Below are 14,891 nucleotides of genomic sequence, written 5' to 3'. Positions count from 1 at the left end.
AGAGAGATCTTCCAGGAGCTCGGTCTGTGAAGGGAAATGCAAAAGAAGGAAAAGAAAGCGTGGGATGTGCTAGAGCAGACACAAGCACGATAGCACAAGGCTGCAGGAAGGGTCCTGCTGCAATCGATGGGAGGACGCTACGCTCACCCAGGACACAAATCACGCCTGGGCCCTAGAGCACAGCCAGAGGTGGCTGAAGCTCAAGGCCTGCCAAGAGTACTGCTAGGTGAAACAGATCAGTGAAGTAAACTACCCCGAATGTGAGATCGCAAAATGAAAGCAGGGAGATGGACTGGGTGAGCCCCAGGAAGGAGGAGCTTCAACTTCAAGTGGGGTGCTAGAGAAAGCTTCACTGTGAAGGTGACTACGGAGAACAGCCATGCAGCTCTCTGGAAGAAGAGCAAAGCCCCCAAGGCGTGGGGCTTCAGATGTGGGAGGAACAGTAAAGAGGGTGGAACAGAGTTAGCAAAGGGGAAGGAGCAGGAAGGGAGCTCAGCCAGGTCCTGGAGGCCAAGTGGAGAGGCCTTTCGAGGTCATTCCCAGAACCTACGCTTCATTCTGAGTGAGACAGGGACGCCTGGCGTTCAGCAGGAGGTAGGTCATCCAAACGACATTTTCAGAGGCACGCAGAGGCCGATATGCTGAGAACACATGGTGGAATCAGCAGTGAAAATGCTACTGCAGCAATGCAGGCCAGAAGCGCTGCTGGCAGGTGAGTGCTGAGGCCTGTGGAATTCCAGCCACAACTGGCATATAAAGCTAAGGATGGCTTGGGTGCCAGGCGGACAGGAGAGGAGCTCACGGTCACTACCAGGTTCAGGGTCCATGCAGCTGGGAAAAAGAGCTGCAATTTTCTGATAACAGGAAGCCCACAGTCATCTTCAGAGTGCCCTTAAATCCCGAGCACCCAGCAGGGCAGGAAAACAGCCACCCAGCCAGCCACACACCACGATGTCTCACACGGACCCTCTGACCCTCTGCAGCCCAGTGCCACATGCACAGGAAAAGAACAGGCACCAGAGAAACTCCTGCTTGGGTCACAGTCCCAGAGGGGAAGTGCGCACAGCCTGGCCAAGGCCGCTGCTGCCCTACATGGCCCCACGCAAGTGTGCGTACCTCCATGGACGATCCCCTTGCTTAGCCCATCCTTGTTGTCTGAAGTCAGGAGCAGTTCCACAATGCCGCGGTCCTCCAGTGCCTGCAGGGGAAGATCAGATAGGTCCGAGTATGCCCTGGCTCCTCAAGAGCTTCTGTGGTGACATATAGCTGTGGTGGGGTAGCCTGAAGAACTAGGGGGAGAAATGCCAAATAAAGCTTTTATTTCTCTGCTGAAAACTGAAAAGTCTCCTGCTGTCTGCACCGGCCATGCTCAGCACAGCTCCAATCAGTATGAATTCCCATCACAGCAGGAGCAGGACCGGCAAGCTGGGACAGCCCTTGGTTGCTCCAGATCTGGAATGTGCCCCATGGGCCAGCTACCATGCCTCAGCGGGTCCACGCCACAGCTGGCTCAGGGAAGCCTGCTGCCATATGTCACCCACCACTGCCGGCTGGGCTCCAGCAAGCAGGTCAGGCCTGCAGGATGACATCCTTCCCTTCACCCATACCATAAGCAACAGGCCTTATGGCTGGTGTGGGTCTGGGGGATGGCAAGGCCCAGGAAGGCCCGCCATGCCCTTTCACATGCCCATGGTGTGCTGCTCATGCCCAGAACAGCAGGAAGCGTCCTCACAGGCTATAAAGCAGAGTGAAGTGGAAGGAACGTTGTGCTTGAGAGGCAATGACAACAATAACAGAATGTCCCCTGACATCCACAGAGCAGTCACTGCCACGCCAGGCCTTCCACTCAGCACTTTACACGACTGTCCTATGCAAGCCTCGCAGTTAATATCTTCACAGTACAGACGTGCCTCAGAGGGGTGAAGTCAAGCATCACGGGTTACAAGGCCCATGAAAGATAGGCCTGAACCCAGAACCAGAGGCTCTGCTCTGAGGTTCTGGGCTTTTTTGGATCAGAAACACCAGCAGAGGGGTCGTCCTGTAATCTTCCCTGCAGATATTATGACAAAACTGTTTATTTCCACTGAAGTCTTTTGGAAGTGGGGAGGTAGGGAGATCATCTGCTGGGCGAATAAGGCTCATGTCCAGTCTCACACACTGGGAAGGAAAGAGCAGAGGGGGCTCTAGTCTCGGCACAGTGGAGCTGCAGAGTTCAGGTGAGGCCATGTAGGATTTATTAAGAGCCCTGCATTTGCCACCTCACACTAATGAGTCATTCACTGATGTTTAGCAAGTGTTTACTTAGGTCCCTGCCACATACACACACACTTAACATTTCTTGGGCATTAGTTTACTGACTCCACCTCCCAAGGTATAATTACTTCTTCCTGAGCACCAGAGACCCTCCGAGCTAGCCTGGGGGCAGGCATCTGTTCTTTCATCCCAGCAGCCTCACAGAGAGGCTGATGCATGCTCCTCAGAGCTTCAGGAACACAGAGGCTGGACACTGCTGCTTCTTTGCCCACCTGAGTCACACAGGAGTACCTCCACCCAGACACCAGGGAAGCATGAGTGGAGGGACAGTGCTGTGGGAGCTCTGCTCTCCTCTCGTGGGGCTCTCTTCTGTAGGTGAGTAACTAAGTCAACAACTACTGAGAGGTCCCAGGGCCCAACAGACAGTCTGAGGAAATGGGGTATAGCAGGAGACACTTCAAGTCCTGTGCCAGGATGGGATCTTTCTGTAGGAAGCTGGAGGAGTGGCCTACTCCAAGCGATGGCTGGGCATGGTCATAGGATGGACTTTGCCCCTTTCCAGCTTGAGGAATGCCACCCTTCCTGGACACGGCCTTGCTCCCTCCTAAGAGGGTTTTCTGCAGGTGAGAAGGGGGAAGAGTACATACAAACCCACAAGCTGAAGGGAGTGAATTAATTTCCAGATGGAAAATGCTCTGCATGTCACAGCAGAAGGGATGCTGCCCCAGCATCAAGGCCCAAAGCCATCCAGCCCTCAGACAGGTGGAGTCTGCAGCCACTTATGCTTCCTCAGCTCACACCACGGCCACACCTCCAAAGTATTACACAACAAATGCCAATGATTCTGTCAAGGTCTCATTTGTTGACAACTTACTAGAACAGTACCGAGTTGCATGATATTACATCATACTCGCAATTCGTAGAGGTGAATATTCTTATTAGTCCCACTTTATAGAAAAGAAAAAGGAGGCTTAGAAAACACTCAAGGTATTTTTTCATGGTCTCAACTACTAAGGGACAGAAACCAGATCTGAACTGTAACCTGTTCTTTTAAGTGTGGCTTTGCCCTTCCCTGGCCAGTCATGCATTGAGTCAGTGGCTCTCAGCCTTCCCTACACACTAAAATCAGATGTCTGAGAACCCCTGGGTTGGTACGGTACATGGCCTGGCTGCAGAGATTGCTTAAAACTCCCTAGATAAAGCCAGTGTGCAGCCTGGGCTGGGAACCACTGCTTTGGATGCTGGAATTGAAGCAGCCTCTCCAGGAGGCCTTCCTAATCATCACCACGAAATTAAGCCAATTCCTTTATTCCCAGACCCTGCAATGCCACGTGTGTACTGAAATTTCCAGATGAAATTCAATCAGCAAGTAAATAAGTGACAACCCTGTTGAAATAAAACAATGGAGAAAATTCACTAATAAACTATGTTAGAAGATGTATTAATATGATATAAATATTAAACCCACATGTCATACCACAGCCCATAACACACACCAGAGGAAGGAATATAAAGAAACACACCAAGAGGACTCTTACCTTCTTGACATAGGGCATGTAAGCAGGGTCTTTGTTATAGGAACCATATTCATTCTCCACTTGCACAGCAATGATGGGTCCCCCACGCTTGTACTGGGGAGAAAAGATGGACAACCAGGAGGTGAGTTTGTAGGGGAACTGTAGTATCGAACCCACCACACCCATCACCAATGACTAGCAAAATATCTCATTTGAAAATTAAAATCTCAAAAGATTTGGTGTATATTTAAGAGTAATATCAATAAGACAGTGGAGGAAGAAGCATCAGGCCTTTGTTCTCCCATCAAGGAAACAACTCCAGACTGACTAAAATAACTTAATAGGAGTTCTGGAAATCAGTCAAATGTCTAAGAAACAAGTGACCACCAAATCAAACCAGAAAGCCATATGCAAAATGATACAAAATTTTATGATGTTTCCACAAGTTCTTGCCCCACCCCCTCCTCAGTGTAGCGTGGTGTGGTCAAGAGTACTGGTCCCAACTTCCAAGCCCCTTGTTTACAATGTTCTAACATGTTCTACCCAATGTACTGGTTTCTGTCTTGTCTGACATGGAGCTCACACAAGAATCGTCAGCATAGTTTGGACTTCAGGCTGGAAGCTAAAGATGGCAGTGGCAGGTTCCGCAGCATATGAAAACTACCAGAGGACTACAAACCCTTGGATGCCTGGGGGCAAGGAATTACAAGCAGAAGAAAATGAAGAGCATCTAAGGCCGCGAGTAGAAGGGAGTGAGACTCTCTAGGAATCAAAGACACTTGAAAGTGACCAGGGAGGTAGGGACGGGAGCACACACAGATAACAGGCAACACATGCCCAGAAAAGATCAGCTTTTAAGTCTTCACATGGGGTTGATCTCTGGGCTTAGGGGCCCATTAATTAGTGAGGGTTCCCCTGAAAAAAACTGCAGAAACTGAAATAGGTGTCTACTTTTTCAAATGCCCAATGTTCAACCAAGAAAACACAAGACATAAAAAGAAACAGGGAAATATGACTCATCAAAGGAACAAAATAAATCTCCAAAAGCAGTATCTGAAGGAACACATATACCAGACTCATAGAGCAAGATCATAACAGCTGTTGTAAATATGCTCACGGAGCTAAAGGCAGGCAAATGATATATGAAGAAAATGAGAATATCAACAAGGGAACAGAGATTATTTTAAAAAAGAACCAAAGGAACTTCTGGGGCTGAAATATACCATATCTAAATTTAAAAATTCACTAGAGGAATTCAACAGGCAGAAGAAAGAATAAGCAAACTTAAACACAGGTTATCAGAAATGATCAGGTTTGAGGAGATAAAAGAATAAAGAGAAGTAAACAGAGCCTAAGAGACTTACACAACACCATCAAGCAGACTAATATAATAATTATGGGACTCTTAGAAGAAAGAGATAAAAGGGCAGGGAGATTATGTATACAGAATAATAGCTGAAAATTTCTCAAATTTGAGAAAAGGCATGATTATATAAATCCAAGGATTTCAAAATTTCCAGAGAACCACACAGGGACACACTATAATCAAACCACTGAAGACAAAAAGAGATTCCTGAATGCCACGAAAGTTTTGGTCACATACAAGGGATCCTCAATAAGACTATAAAAGATACCTCAGCCAGAAACTTTTATGGCCAGAAGGCAATGAGCTGATACAGTCACAGTGCTGGAAGAAAAAAGTGTCAGCTTTTTTTGTGACACTTCTATATCCAGCAAAACTCAAAAGTAAGGGAAAAATTAAGAAATTCTCCAAGAAAAGCTAAGAGAGTTTGTTACCAGCAGACCTGTCCTAGAAAAAAAGCACTTAAAGTTGAAATGAAAAAATGCAAGTGTAATATGAAGCTAGATGAAGATACAAAGTTCTCCAGTAAAGATAGACACATGAAAAATATATTTTTTTAATACTATTATTATTTTAATTACAATGTATATTTTTATTTTCTATGAAATTTAAAAGACAGATAAAAATGATTATAAATCTATGTTAGTGGGTACACCACATATGAAGACATAATTTGTGACATCAGTAAAATAAAGTGGAGGGGCAGAACTGTAAAGAAGTAGGGTTTTTATGTACAAGTGAATAGGTTTGTATCGATTTAAAACAGGATGTCAAAACTTTAGTATATTATATATAATCCTGAGGTAACCACAAAGAGCATATCTATAGAATATATACAAAATTAAATTAAAAGGGAATATAAAAAAGTGTCACTATAAAAAATCAACTACATAAAAAGTAAGGCAGTAATAGAGGGAATGAGGGAGAAAAAGCTGTAAGAGATACAGAAAACAAAAAAAATGGCAAAAGTAAATGTTTCTCTATCAGTAGTTATTTTGAATATAAATATATTTAACTCCCCAATCAAAAGACGTACATTGGCATAATGGATTTTTAACAAACCCATGTCCAATTATATACTGTCTACAACATACTCATTTTAGATCTAAGGATACACATTGGTTGAAAGTGAAAGGTTGGAAAAAGATATTTTATGCAAACAGCAATCAAAAGAGCAGGGGTGGCTTTACTAATATCAAACAAAATAGAGTTTATATCAAAAACTGTTATGAGGGACAAAGAAAGACATTATAAAATAAATATAATGATTACAGGTTCAATTCACCAAAAGAATATAACAATTATAAACATATATGCACAAAACACCAGAGTTTCAAAGTATATGAGACAAACACTGGCAAAATTTATTTAAGGGAAAAATAGACAGTTCTACAATAATAATAGGAGACTCAATATCTGAATATCAATAATGGCTAGAATAACCAGACAGAAAATCAGTAACCAAACAGAGGACTTGGACAATATTATGGACCAGTTGGACCTAACATATATTTTATATATATATATATAGAAAATGTTTTATATATATATATATATATTTTATATATATAATATGTTATATATATTATATATATATAAAATATGTTACATATATATATTTTATATATATTATGGACCAGTTGGACCTAACATATATTTATATATATATGTATATATATATAAAACATTCCACCCCAAAATAGCACAATACACATTTTTCTCATGAGTACTTAAAACACTCTCTGGGATAAACCATATATTAAGCCAAAAAACAAGCCTTAATAAATTTTTCTTCTTTTTTAAAATTATAGAGTCTTGCTGTGTCGCCCAGGCTGGAATGCAGTGGCACGATGTTGGCTGACTGCAACCTCCATCTCCCAGATTCAAATTTTGTGCTTCCACCTCCGAAGTAGCTGGGATTACAGGTGCCCACCACCACAACCAGCTAATTGTTTTTATGTTTTAGTAGAGAAGGGATTTCACCATGTTGGCCAAGCTGGTCTCTAAATCCTGACTTCAAGTGTTTCTCCTGTCTCGGCCTCCCAAAGTGCTTGGATTACAGACATGAGCCACCATGCCCAGCCTCAAGCCTTAATAAATTTTAAAAATTGAAATCATACAAAGCTTTATTTTTCCCAATCAAACTGGAATGAAACTAGAAATCAATAGCTAAGAAGAAAATCCTGAAAAATTCAAATATGTGGAAATAATCAAATCTTAACCAATAGTCCAAAGAGGAAATCACAAGAGAAATTAGAAAACATATTGAGAAAAATGAACATGAAAACAAAATTATGAATTACAGTGAAAGCAGTGCAAAGAGGGAAATTTTATAGCTATAAATATTTTTAAAAGACAAAAGGTCTCAAACTAACAACCTAACTTTACACCTTAAAAAAACAGAAAAAGGGAAACAAACTAAACTCAAAGGTAGCAGAAGGAAGGAAATAATAAAGATTAGAGCAGAGATAGGCAATGAGAGAATAGAAAAACAATAAAGAAAAAGTAATGAAACCAAGAGTTGATTATTTGAAAAGATCAATGAAACTGACAAACTGTAGATAAACTAAGAAAACAAGATATGATTCAACTAAGATCAGAAACAACTGATATTACTGTGCTGATTTTATAGAAATAAGGATTACAAAAGAGGAATATGAACAAATTGTATACCAACAAATTAAATAACCTAGATGAAACACACAAATTCCCAGAATCATACAATGTGCCAAAACTAAATCATGAAGAAATATAAAATCTGAACAGACATATAACTAGTAAGGACACTGAATCAGTAACTAAAAACCTCCCAACAAAGAAAAGTCCAGGACCAGATGGCTTCACTAGTGAATTCTACCAAACATTTAAAGAAAACACCAATCTTCCTCAAAGCTTTACCAAAAATTGAAAGAGAAGGAACACTTCCTACCTTATTCTATAAGGTAGAATACAGTAATGAACTCTCTATGCTTTTCTTTGGGAATTTCTTAATTTTTCCCTCATTTATGAGTTTTGCTGGATATAGAAGTGTGAAAAACAAGTTGACACATTTTTCCTTTATTACAAACAAAAGCCACTATAAGAAAAGAAAACACAGACTAACAGTCCTAATGAATACTGCTGCAAAAACCCTCAACAACATGTTAACCAACTTAATTCAGCAGCATATTAAAAGAATTATAAACCATGATCAAATGGGATTTATTCCTGTAATTTGAGGATGATTTGCCATGTGAAAATCAATCAGTGAAGGACAGGCAAGGTAGTTCATGCCTATAACTCCAGCACTTTGGGAGTCCAAGTTGGATGGATCACCTGAGGTCAGGAGTTCGAGACCAGTCTGACCAACAGGGTAAAACCCCATCTCTACTAAAAATACAAAATTAGCTGGGCATGGTGGTGGGCACCTGTAATCACAGCTACGTGGGAGGCTGAGGCAGGAGAATCACCTGAACCTGGGAGGAGGAGGTTGCAGTGAGCTGAGATAGTGAGATAGAACCATTGCACTCCAGCCTGAGCAACAAGAGTAAAACTTGATCTCAAAAAAAAAAAAAAAATCAATCAACGTAATATACCACATTAACATAATTAAAGGGAAAACTCACATGATGATCTCAATTAATGCAGAAAAAAACCACGTGACAAAATTCAATATTCTTTCATGATTAAAAAAGAACACTCAGTAAACTAGGAGCAGAAGGAAACTACCTCAACATAATAAAGGCCATATACGAAAAGCCCACAGCCAACATCATATTCAGTGGTGAAAGACTGAAAAGTTTTCCTATATGGTCAGGAACAAACCAAGTATTCCTGCTTTCAGCACTTCTATTCAACATTGTACTGGAAATCCTAGCCAGAGCAATTAGTTAAGAAAAAAATAAAAGCACCCAAGTTGGAAAGGAAGAAGTTATCTCTGTACACAAACAACATGACCTTAAATGCAGAAAGCAGTACAGATCCCCACACCCCCCCCAAAAAAAAAAAAAAACCTATCCAGCTAACAATTCAGTAAGGTTGCAGGATAAATAAAATCAATGCACAAAAATCCATTGTTTTCATACATTATCAGGGAACAATTCCATTGAAGACACCATCAAAAACAATAAAATACTTGGGAATATATTTAATCATGGAGGTAAAATATGTGTACACTGATTGTACATTACAAAAAAATACTAAAAGAAAATCAGGGACAAAGGAGCAAGAGGGTGGAATAGAAGCCTGCACTGTTCATCTGTCCTGCTGCAACATCAAGTATTAACAATGATCTGCACACAGAAAAGCACCATCGCTAAAACCAAAATTCAAGTGAGCAGTCACAGTATCTGATTTTAACTTCATATCAACAAAAGAGACATTGAAGCAGCCAAGAGAGACAGCCTTACACCACTGATGCCACCCTCTCCCATCTCCCAGCAGTAGCCAACCAATAAGGAGAGAGGATCTGTGCATTTGGGGAAGGGAGAGCACAGCAAGTGGGGAACTTTACAGTGAACTTAGTGCTGCCTTGTCATAGCACAGAATAAAGCCATGCTGGGCTCAGCCAGCATCCACCTAGAGGGAGCACTTGGACCAGCCCAAGCCAAAGAGAAACTGCCCATCCCAGCGATTGAAACTTGAGTTTCTTGGCAATCCTCACCACCATGGACTGAAGTGGCTCTGGAATCCTAGGTAAACATGAAAGGCAGTCTAGGACACAAAGACCACAAGGCTTAGGCAACTCCTAGTGCTAGGATGGGCTACAGCCAGTATACTAGTGTGGCACACGGTCTAAGGAGACACCAGCTGGCATGGCTAAGGGAGTTCTTGCACATCCCTCCCCCAACCCCAGGTAGCACAGCTCATAGAAACAAAAGTGGCTCCTTCCTTCTGCTTAAAGAGAGGAGAGCGAAGAGTAAAGAGGACTTTGTCTTGCATCTTGAATACAAGATGCTCAGCCACAGTAGGAAAGGGCACCGGCAGAGTCAGGAGGTCCCCGTTCTAGGCCCTAGCTTCCAGACACTTCTAGACACACCCGGGGCCAAAGGGGAAACTGCTACCTTGAAAGGAAGGACCCAGTCCTGGAAGGACCTATTAAGGAATTGGTATCCAGAAGGTAAAAAGAATTCCTATAATCAACAACATAAAAACAAGCAACTAGATTCAAAAATAAGTAAAAGACTTGAATAAACATTTCTCCCAAGATATAAAAATGACCAATGAGCACATGAAAAGATGCTCCACTCCAATAGTCATTAGGGAAATACAAATCAAAACCACCATGAGAGACCACTTCACACCTATTGATGGTTCTCTCCAGATAAACAGGAAATAACAAGTGTTGGCAAAGATGTGGTGAAATTGGAATGCTTGTGTATTGCCGGTGGGTATGTAATCTGGTGCAATTTCTTTGGAAAACAGTATGGCATTTCCTTAAAAAAACTAAATGTAGAATGACAAGTTGATTCAGCAATTTCAATTCTAGGTATATACCCAAAAGAAGTGAAAGCAGGGACGCAGAAAGATATTTGTACACCCATGCTCATAGCAGACTTATTCATAGTGGCCAAAAGGCAGAAGCAACCCAAATGTTCACCAATGGATGAATGGATAAACAAATGTGTTATATATATACAATGGAATATTATTCAGCCTTTCAAAGGAAGGAAATTCTGGCACAGATGAACCCTGAGAGCACTGTTAAGTGAAATAATCCAGTCACAGTACTTTGTGATTTCACGTATATTTGGTAGCTAAAGTGATCAAATGAATACAGAGAGTAGAATGGTTGTCAGGAGATGCAGAGAGGGAAGAATGGAGAGTTTAACAGGCACAGAGTTTACACAGAGTTTACACAGATAAGGTCTGGAGATAGACAGTGGATGCAATAGACTGTGTTCCCCCAAAATGTACATGTTGAAATCCTAACCCCCAGCATGAAAGTATTAGGAGGTGGGACTTTCCGGCGGTGATTAGTCATGAGCAAAGTCCTCACAAACAGGGCTACTGCTCTTATAAGCTCTCTGACCCTCTCTGCCATGTAAGGTTATGTCAATAAGATGGCCGTATATGCCATGGAAGAAGGCCCTTCTGGACACCAAACCTGCCAGTACCTTGACCTTGGACTTCCCACCCTCCAAACCTGGGAGAAATGAATCTCTGTGGTCTGTGAGCCACTCAGTCTAGGTGTTTGCTGGCGGCAGCCTGAACTAAGGCTGTCGAGATGGGCACACAACAGTGTGGGTGTACGCAATGCCACTGAGCTGTGCACTCAAAGATGGTTAAAATGGCAATGTTTATGTTATGTACACTATACTACAACAGCAACAAAAATAAAATAATTGTGTTATTATTTAAATATGTCAATTTAAATAAATAATAATTATTATGTTATCATTTATTTGAAAAAGAAGCATTGGCAGGGTGCGGTGGCTCACGCCTGTAATCCCAGAAGTTTGGGAGGCTGAGGCAGGAGGATCATGAGGTCAAGAGATCGAGACCATCCTGGCCAAGAGGTTGAAACCCCGTCTCTACTAAAAAGACAAAAAATTAGCCAGGCATGGTGGGAAGCTCCTGTAATCCCAGCTACTCAGGAGGCTGAGGCAGGAGAATCACTGAACCCGGCAGGTGGAGGTTGCAGTGAGCCGAGATCACACCATGGAACTGCAGAGCGAGACTCTGTCTCAAAAAAAAAAAAAAAAAAGAAGAAGCATCGGTGATTTGCTGCACGTCTGCAAGTGCCTCTAAGCCTGCTCCCAGGATGGTCTTCCTGCTGCCCACCCAACTCTTACAACCTTCTGATCCCCTCAGTGGCTCCAGCTTCCCAGCAAGATCTAGGCTAATGACTTCTAGCTCCTTGCTCCTATCACAATTAAAGCTGCCAGATTTAGTAAACAAAAATACCAGACATGAAGTGCAATTTGAATTTACAACAAATAAATTCTTAGCATAAGTATGATCCATGCAATATTTGGAATATATGTACACTAAAAAATTATTCCTTGTTTATCTGAAATTCAAATGTAACAGTATCCTGTGTTTTATCTGGCAGTTCCCTTTGATTTATGTGTGAAGTGAGTATTCCATACCACTGACTTGTACTAATTTGTTATTGATACACTAATTTCTCAATGTCATTCTTTATGACATTACCACTGGGTTGATTTTTCCCATTCCTGCTTTCCACAGCTTCCAATTATTATATAAAATATTAAGATACTTCCTTTCCCAAAATTTACTTTAACACATGTTTTGAATAGTAAATGTGTACCATGCAGCACCTTTTTGGTAGCAGAGGGAAGTATCTCGTAAAGTCAGCAACAGGAATTTTATAATACACAAAAAGTCCTGCAGTCTTATAGGCAAAGGTTAAACCTGCTCCAACCTGCGCAGAACTGAGCCACAATGCTATTGGGACACTGGTAGATAGATGCGTGTTCCCGGCTATCAAGACATCCCTATCTCTCTGGCACCATGGAGACGCCAGTGGATGGATGTTCCCAGTTGTCACTGCATCCCTATCTCTGACACTGTGGAGATGCCAGTGGATGGGTGTTCCCGGCTGTCACTGCATCCCTATCTCCCTGACACTGTGGAGACGCCAGTGGATGGATGTTCCCAGTTGTCACTGCATCCCTATCTCTGACACTGTGGAGACGCCAGTGGATGGATGTTCCCAGTTGTCACTGCATCCCTCTCTCTCTGACACTGTGGAGATGCCAGTGGATGGGTGTTCCCGGCTGTCACTGCATCCCTATCTCTGACACTGTGGAGATGCCAGTGGATGGGTGTTCCCGGCTGTCACTGCATCCCTATCTCCCTGACACTGTGGAGACGCCAGTGGATGGATGTTCCCAGTTGTCACTGCATCCCTATCTCTGACACTGTGGAGACGCCAGTGGATGGATGTTCCCAGTTGTCACTGCATCCCTCTCTCTCTGACACTGTGGAGATGCCAGTGGATGGGTGCTCCCGGCTGTCACTGCATCCCTATCTCTGACACTGTGGAGATGCCAGTGGATGGGTGTTCCTGGCTGTCATGGCATCCCTATCTCTCCAGCGCCATATGTGACAATGTGAGCCCTTACATTTGTCTGTCCCTTCAGTAACACACCCAAGTGAAACAACACTGAAATGCAGAGATCTTTCAAAAGACAACTATTGCAAGTCCCTCGGTTATCAGTCTCAGGCAGTGGGAAAGAGCATGTTCCTGTGTTCAAGAACATTGGAAGCCCCTTGGTCTGAGAACTAACCAAGGGTGATCCACTACCTAGAGGAAGACAGGTGAAGATCAAAGAAGACCCCATTTGCTTGTACCTGGAGTGGCACCACCCTGGACATCAGGTGATCAAAATAAAGGTCCACTGCTTCAGTGAAGCCCTTGTAAGTTGTCCTCAGCCTCATGCCAGGGTCTTGGAGTAGCCAGCTTGAAGTAAAAAGGGAGAGAAGGGAGGACATTAGTGTCACAGTGCGTTTGCTGTGAGCAGGCTGCTGGTGCCATGAGAAGGGAGAGGCCCCACAGTGCTCCAGAATGACCTGTGCCCTCCTCCACCCCACTCAGCCCGGAGACTGTGCAAACCGATTCTGGGACGAGCACCCACACGCAATCCTACAACTTCCCTTCCCAAGGACACACCATGGTAGAAGTTCATTTCTAGCTCCACAGCTACAGAGCCTGGCTGCCAGCAGTGATGAAATCTTTTCACAGGACCCCAGGCCCAGTTTTTAAGAACTTGCTCTATGATCCCATTACAGAGGGTAAAGCCAAAAGGGTTAGGAATCACTGAGGCTGTGGAAGGATGGAGACACAACCTTCCAGCGTCACCCTGAAAAACAAGCCTGATGGAGACTGTGAGGGGCTGAGCATGATGCAGCCGCTCTCCTTGCCAATGCGGCCAACACCTTGGCATCGGTTGCATGGGCTGTGCACAGCTCAGCACAGAGCAACAGGTGAGCAAGAGCTGAATTCTCCCTCCACCCAGTTGCTGTGATCCCAAACTCCCCAGAGGAACACGGCAGCATGGATTAGTTCCAAAGCTGGAGTCAGGGCTCCTTCTTCTCACTTCAGGTTCTGAGAAAAGACACATAGTTTCTAACAAAAGGCTCTGAGGCTCCCCTTGCCCTGGTCTGGAAGTCCTAAACAGGTTAGGAAATTATCTCATTTCTATTGGTAAAACAATGGGTGAGGAGAGAGCAGTTTCCTCTAGATTGACACCCCCACATTCTAACCCCACCTGACAGGTTAGGTTTCTCACTCCCACCCAGACTGCCCCTCTGCAGCTGTGCCCACATGCCCCTCTCATGAATGAGCAGGTGCCACATAGGCAGGGTTGGGGGGCAGTCTGAGTGCCACAGCTCCCCCTGCTTCTAAGTTAAGACGGTTAAACCCTTCATCCTCCTCTGCCCGGCCCTAGCTGAGCCGAGGAAATCGCTGACGGTAGCACACAGCTTTCTAATCCGCAGGGACTGGGGAGGCTGCCCTGGCTTTGTTCATGTCAAGGGCGAGTGTGCCAAGCTGAATGGATCAGTGTCTGAGAAGTGACCCTGGGTAGTGGAGACAGAAGCTGTGCCCACAAGGGAAAGGCAGGTCGTGCTGGAAACCAGGAGGAAAACAAGGCCAGGGCTCCCCAGGGGAGGGGGAGTGGGCCTGGGGATAAGGATCAGCCTCTTCCCCCGGGGCAGCCCAGGTCTAACCACCTGGTACCGTGGGAGGCTGCAAACGGTTATGCCTGTTAACAAGAAAATCTTAAAGGTAACAATGATGAGGATGAGGAATG

General features: G+C 43.7%; 1 protein-coding gene across 4 annotated transcripts in view; it reads right to left on the bottom strand.

Moving 5' to 3' along the window:
• Window positions 1-14,891, bottom strand: part of GLB1L2 (galactosidase beta 1 like 2) — a 46,793-nt gene that overhangs the window by 17,239 nt on the left and 14,663 nt on the right. For all 4 annotated transcript variants that reach the window (XM_078339215.1, XM_035265165.3, XM_035265161.3 and 1 more), the window contains exons 5-7: window positions 13,432-13,540; window positions 3,792-3,884; window positions 1,117-1,198 (exon numbers count right to left, since the gene is read on the bottom strand). In XM_078339215.1, coding sequence (XP_078195341.1) covers window positions 1,117-1,198; window positions 3,792-3,884; window positions 13,432-13,540 — 284 coding nt within the window. The remainder of the gene's footprint in view (window positions 1-1,116; window positions 1,199-3,791; window positions 3,885-13,431; window positions 13,541-14,891) is intronic.

This window comes from Callithrix jacchus, chromosome 10 (assembly GCF_049354715.1).
Source record: "Callithrix jacchus isolate 240 chromosome 10, calJac240_pri, whole genome shotgun sequence".
In the NCBI taxonomy this organism is placed as follows: domain Eukaryota; kingdom Metazoa; phylum Chordata; class Mammalia; order Primates; family Cebidae; genus Callithrix; species Callithrix jacchus.
Note: the sequence above shows the minus strand (reverse complement) of the source record. Positions and strands in the feature narration are given on the sequence as shown.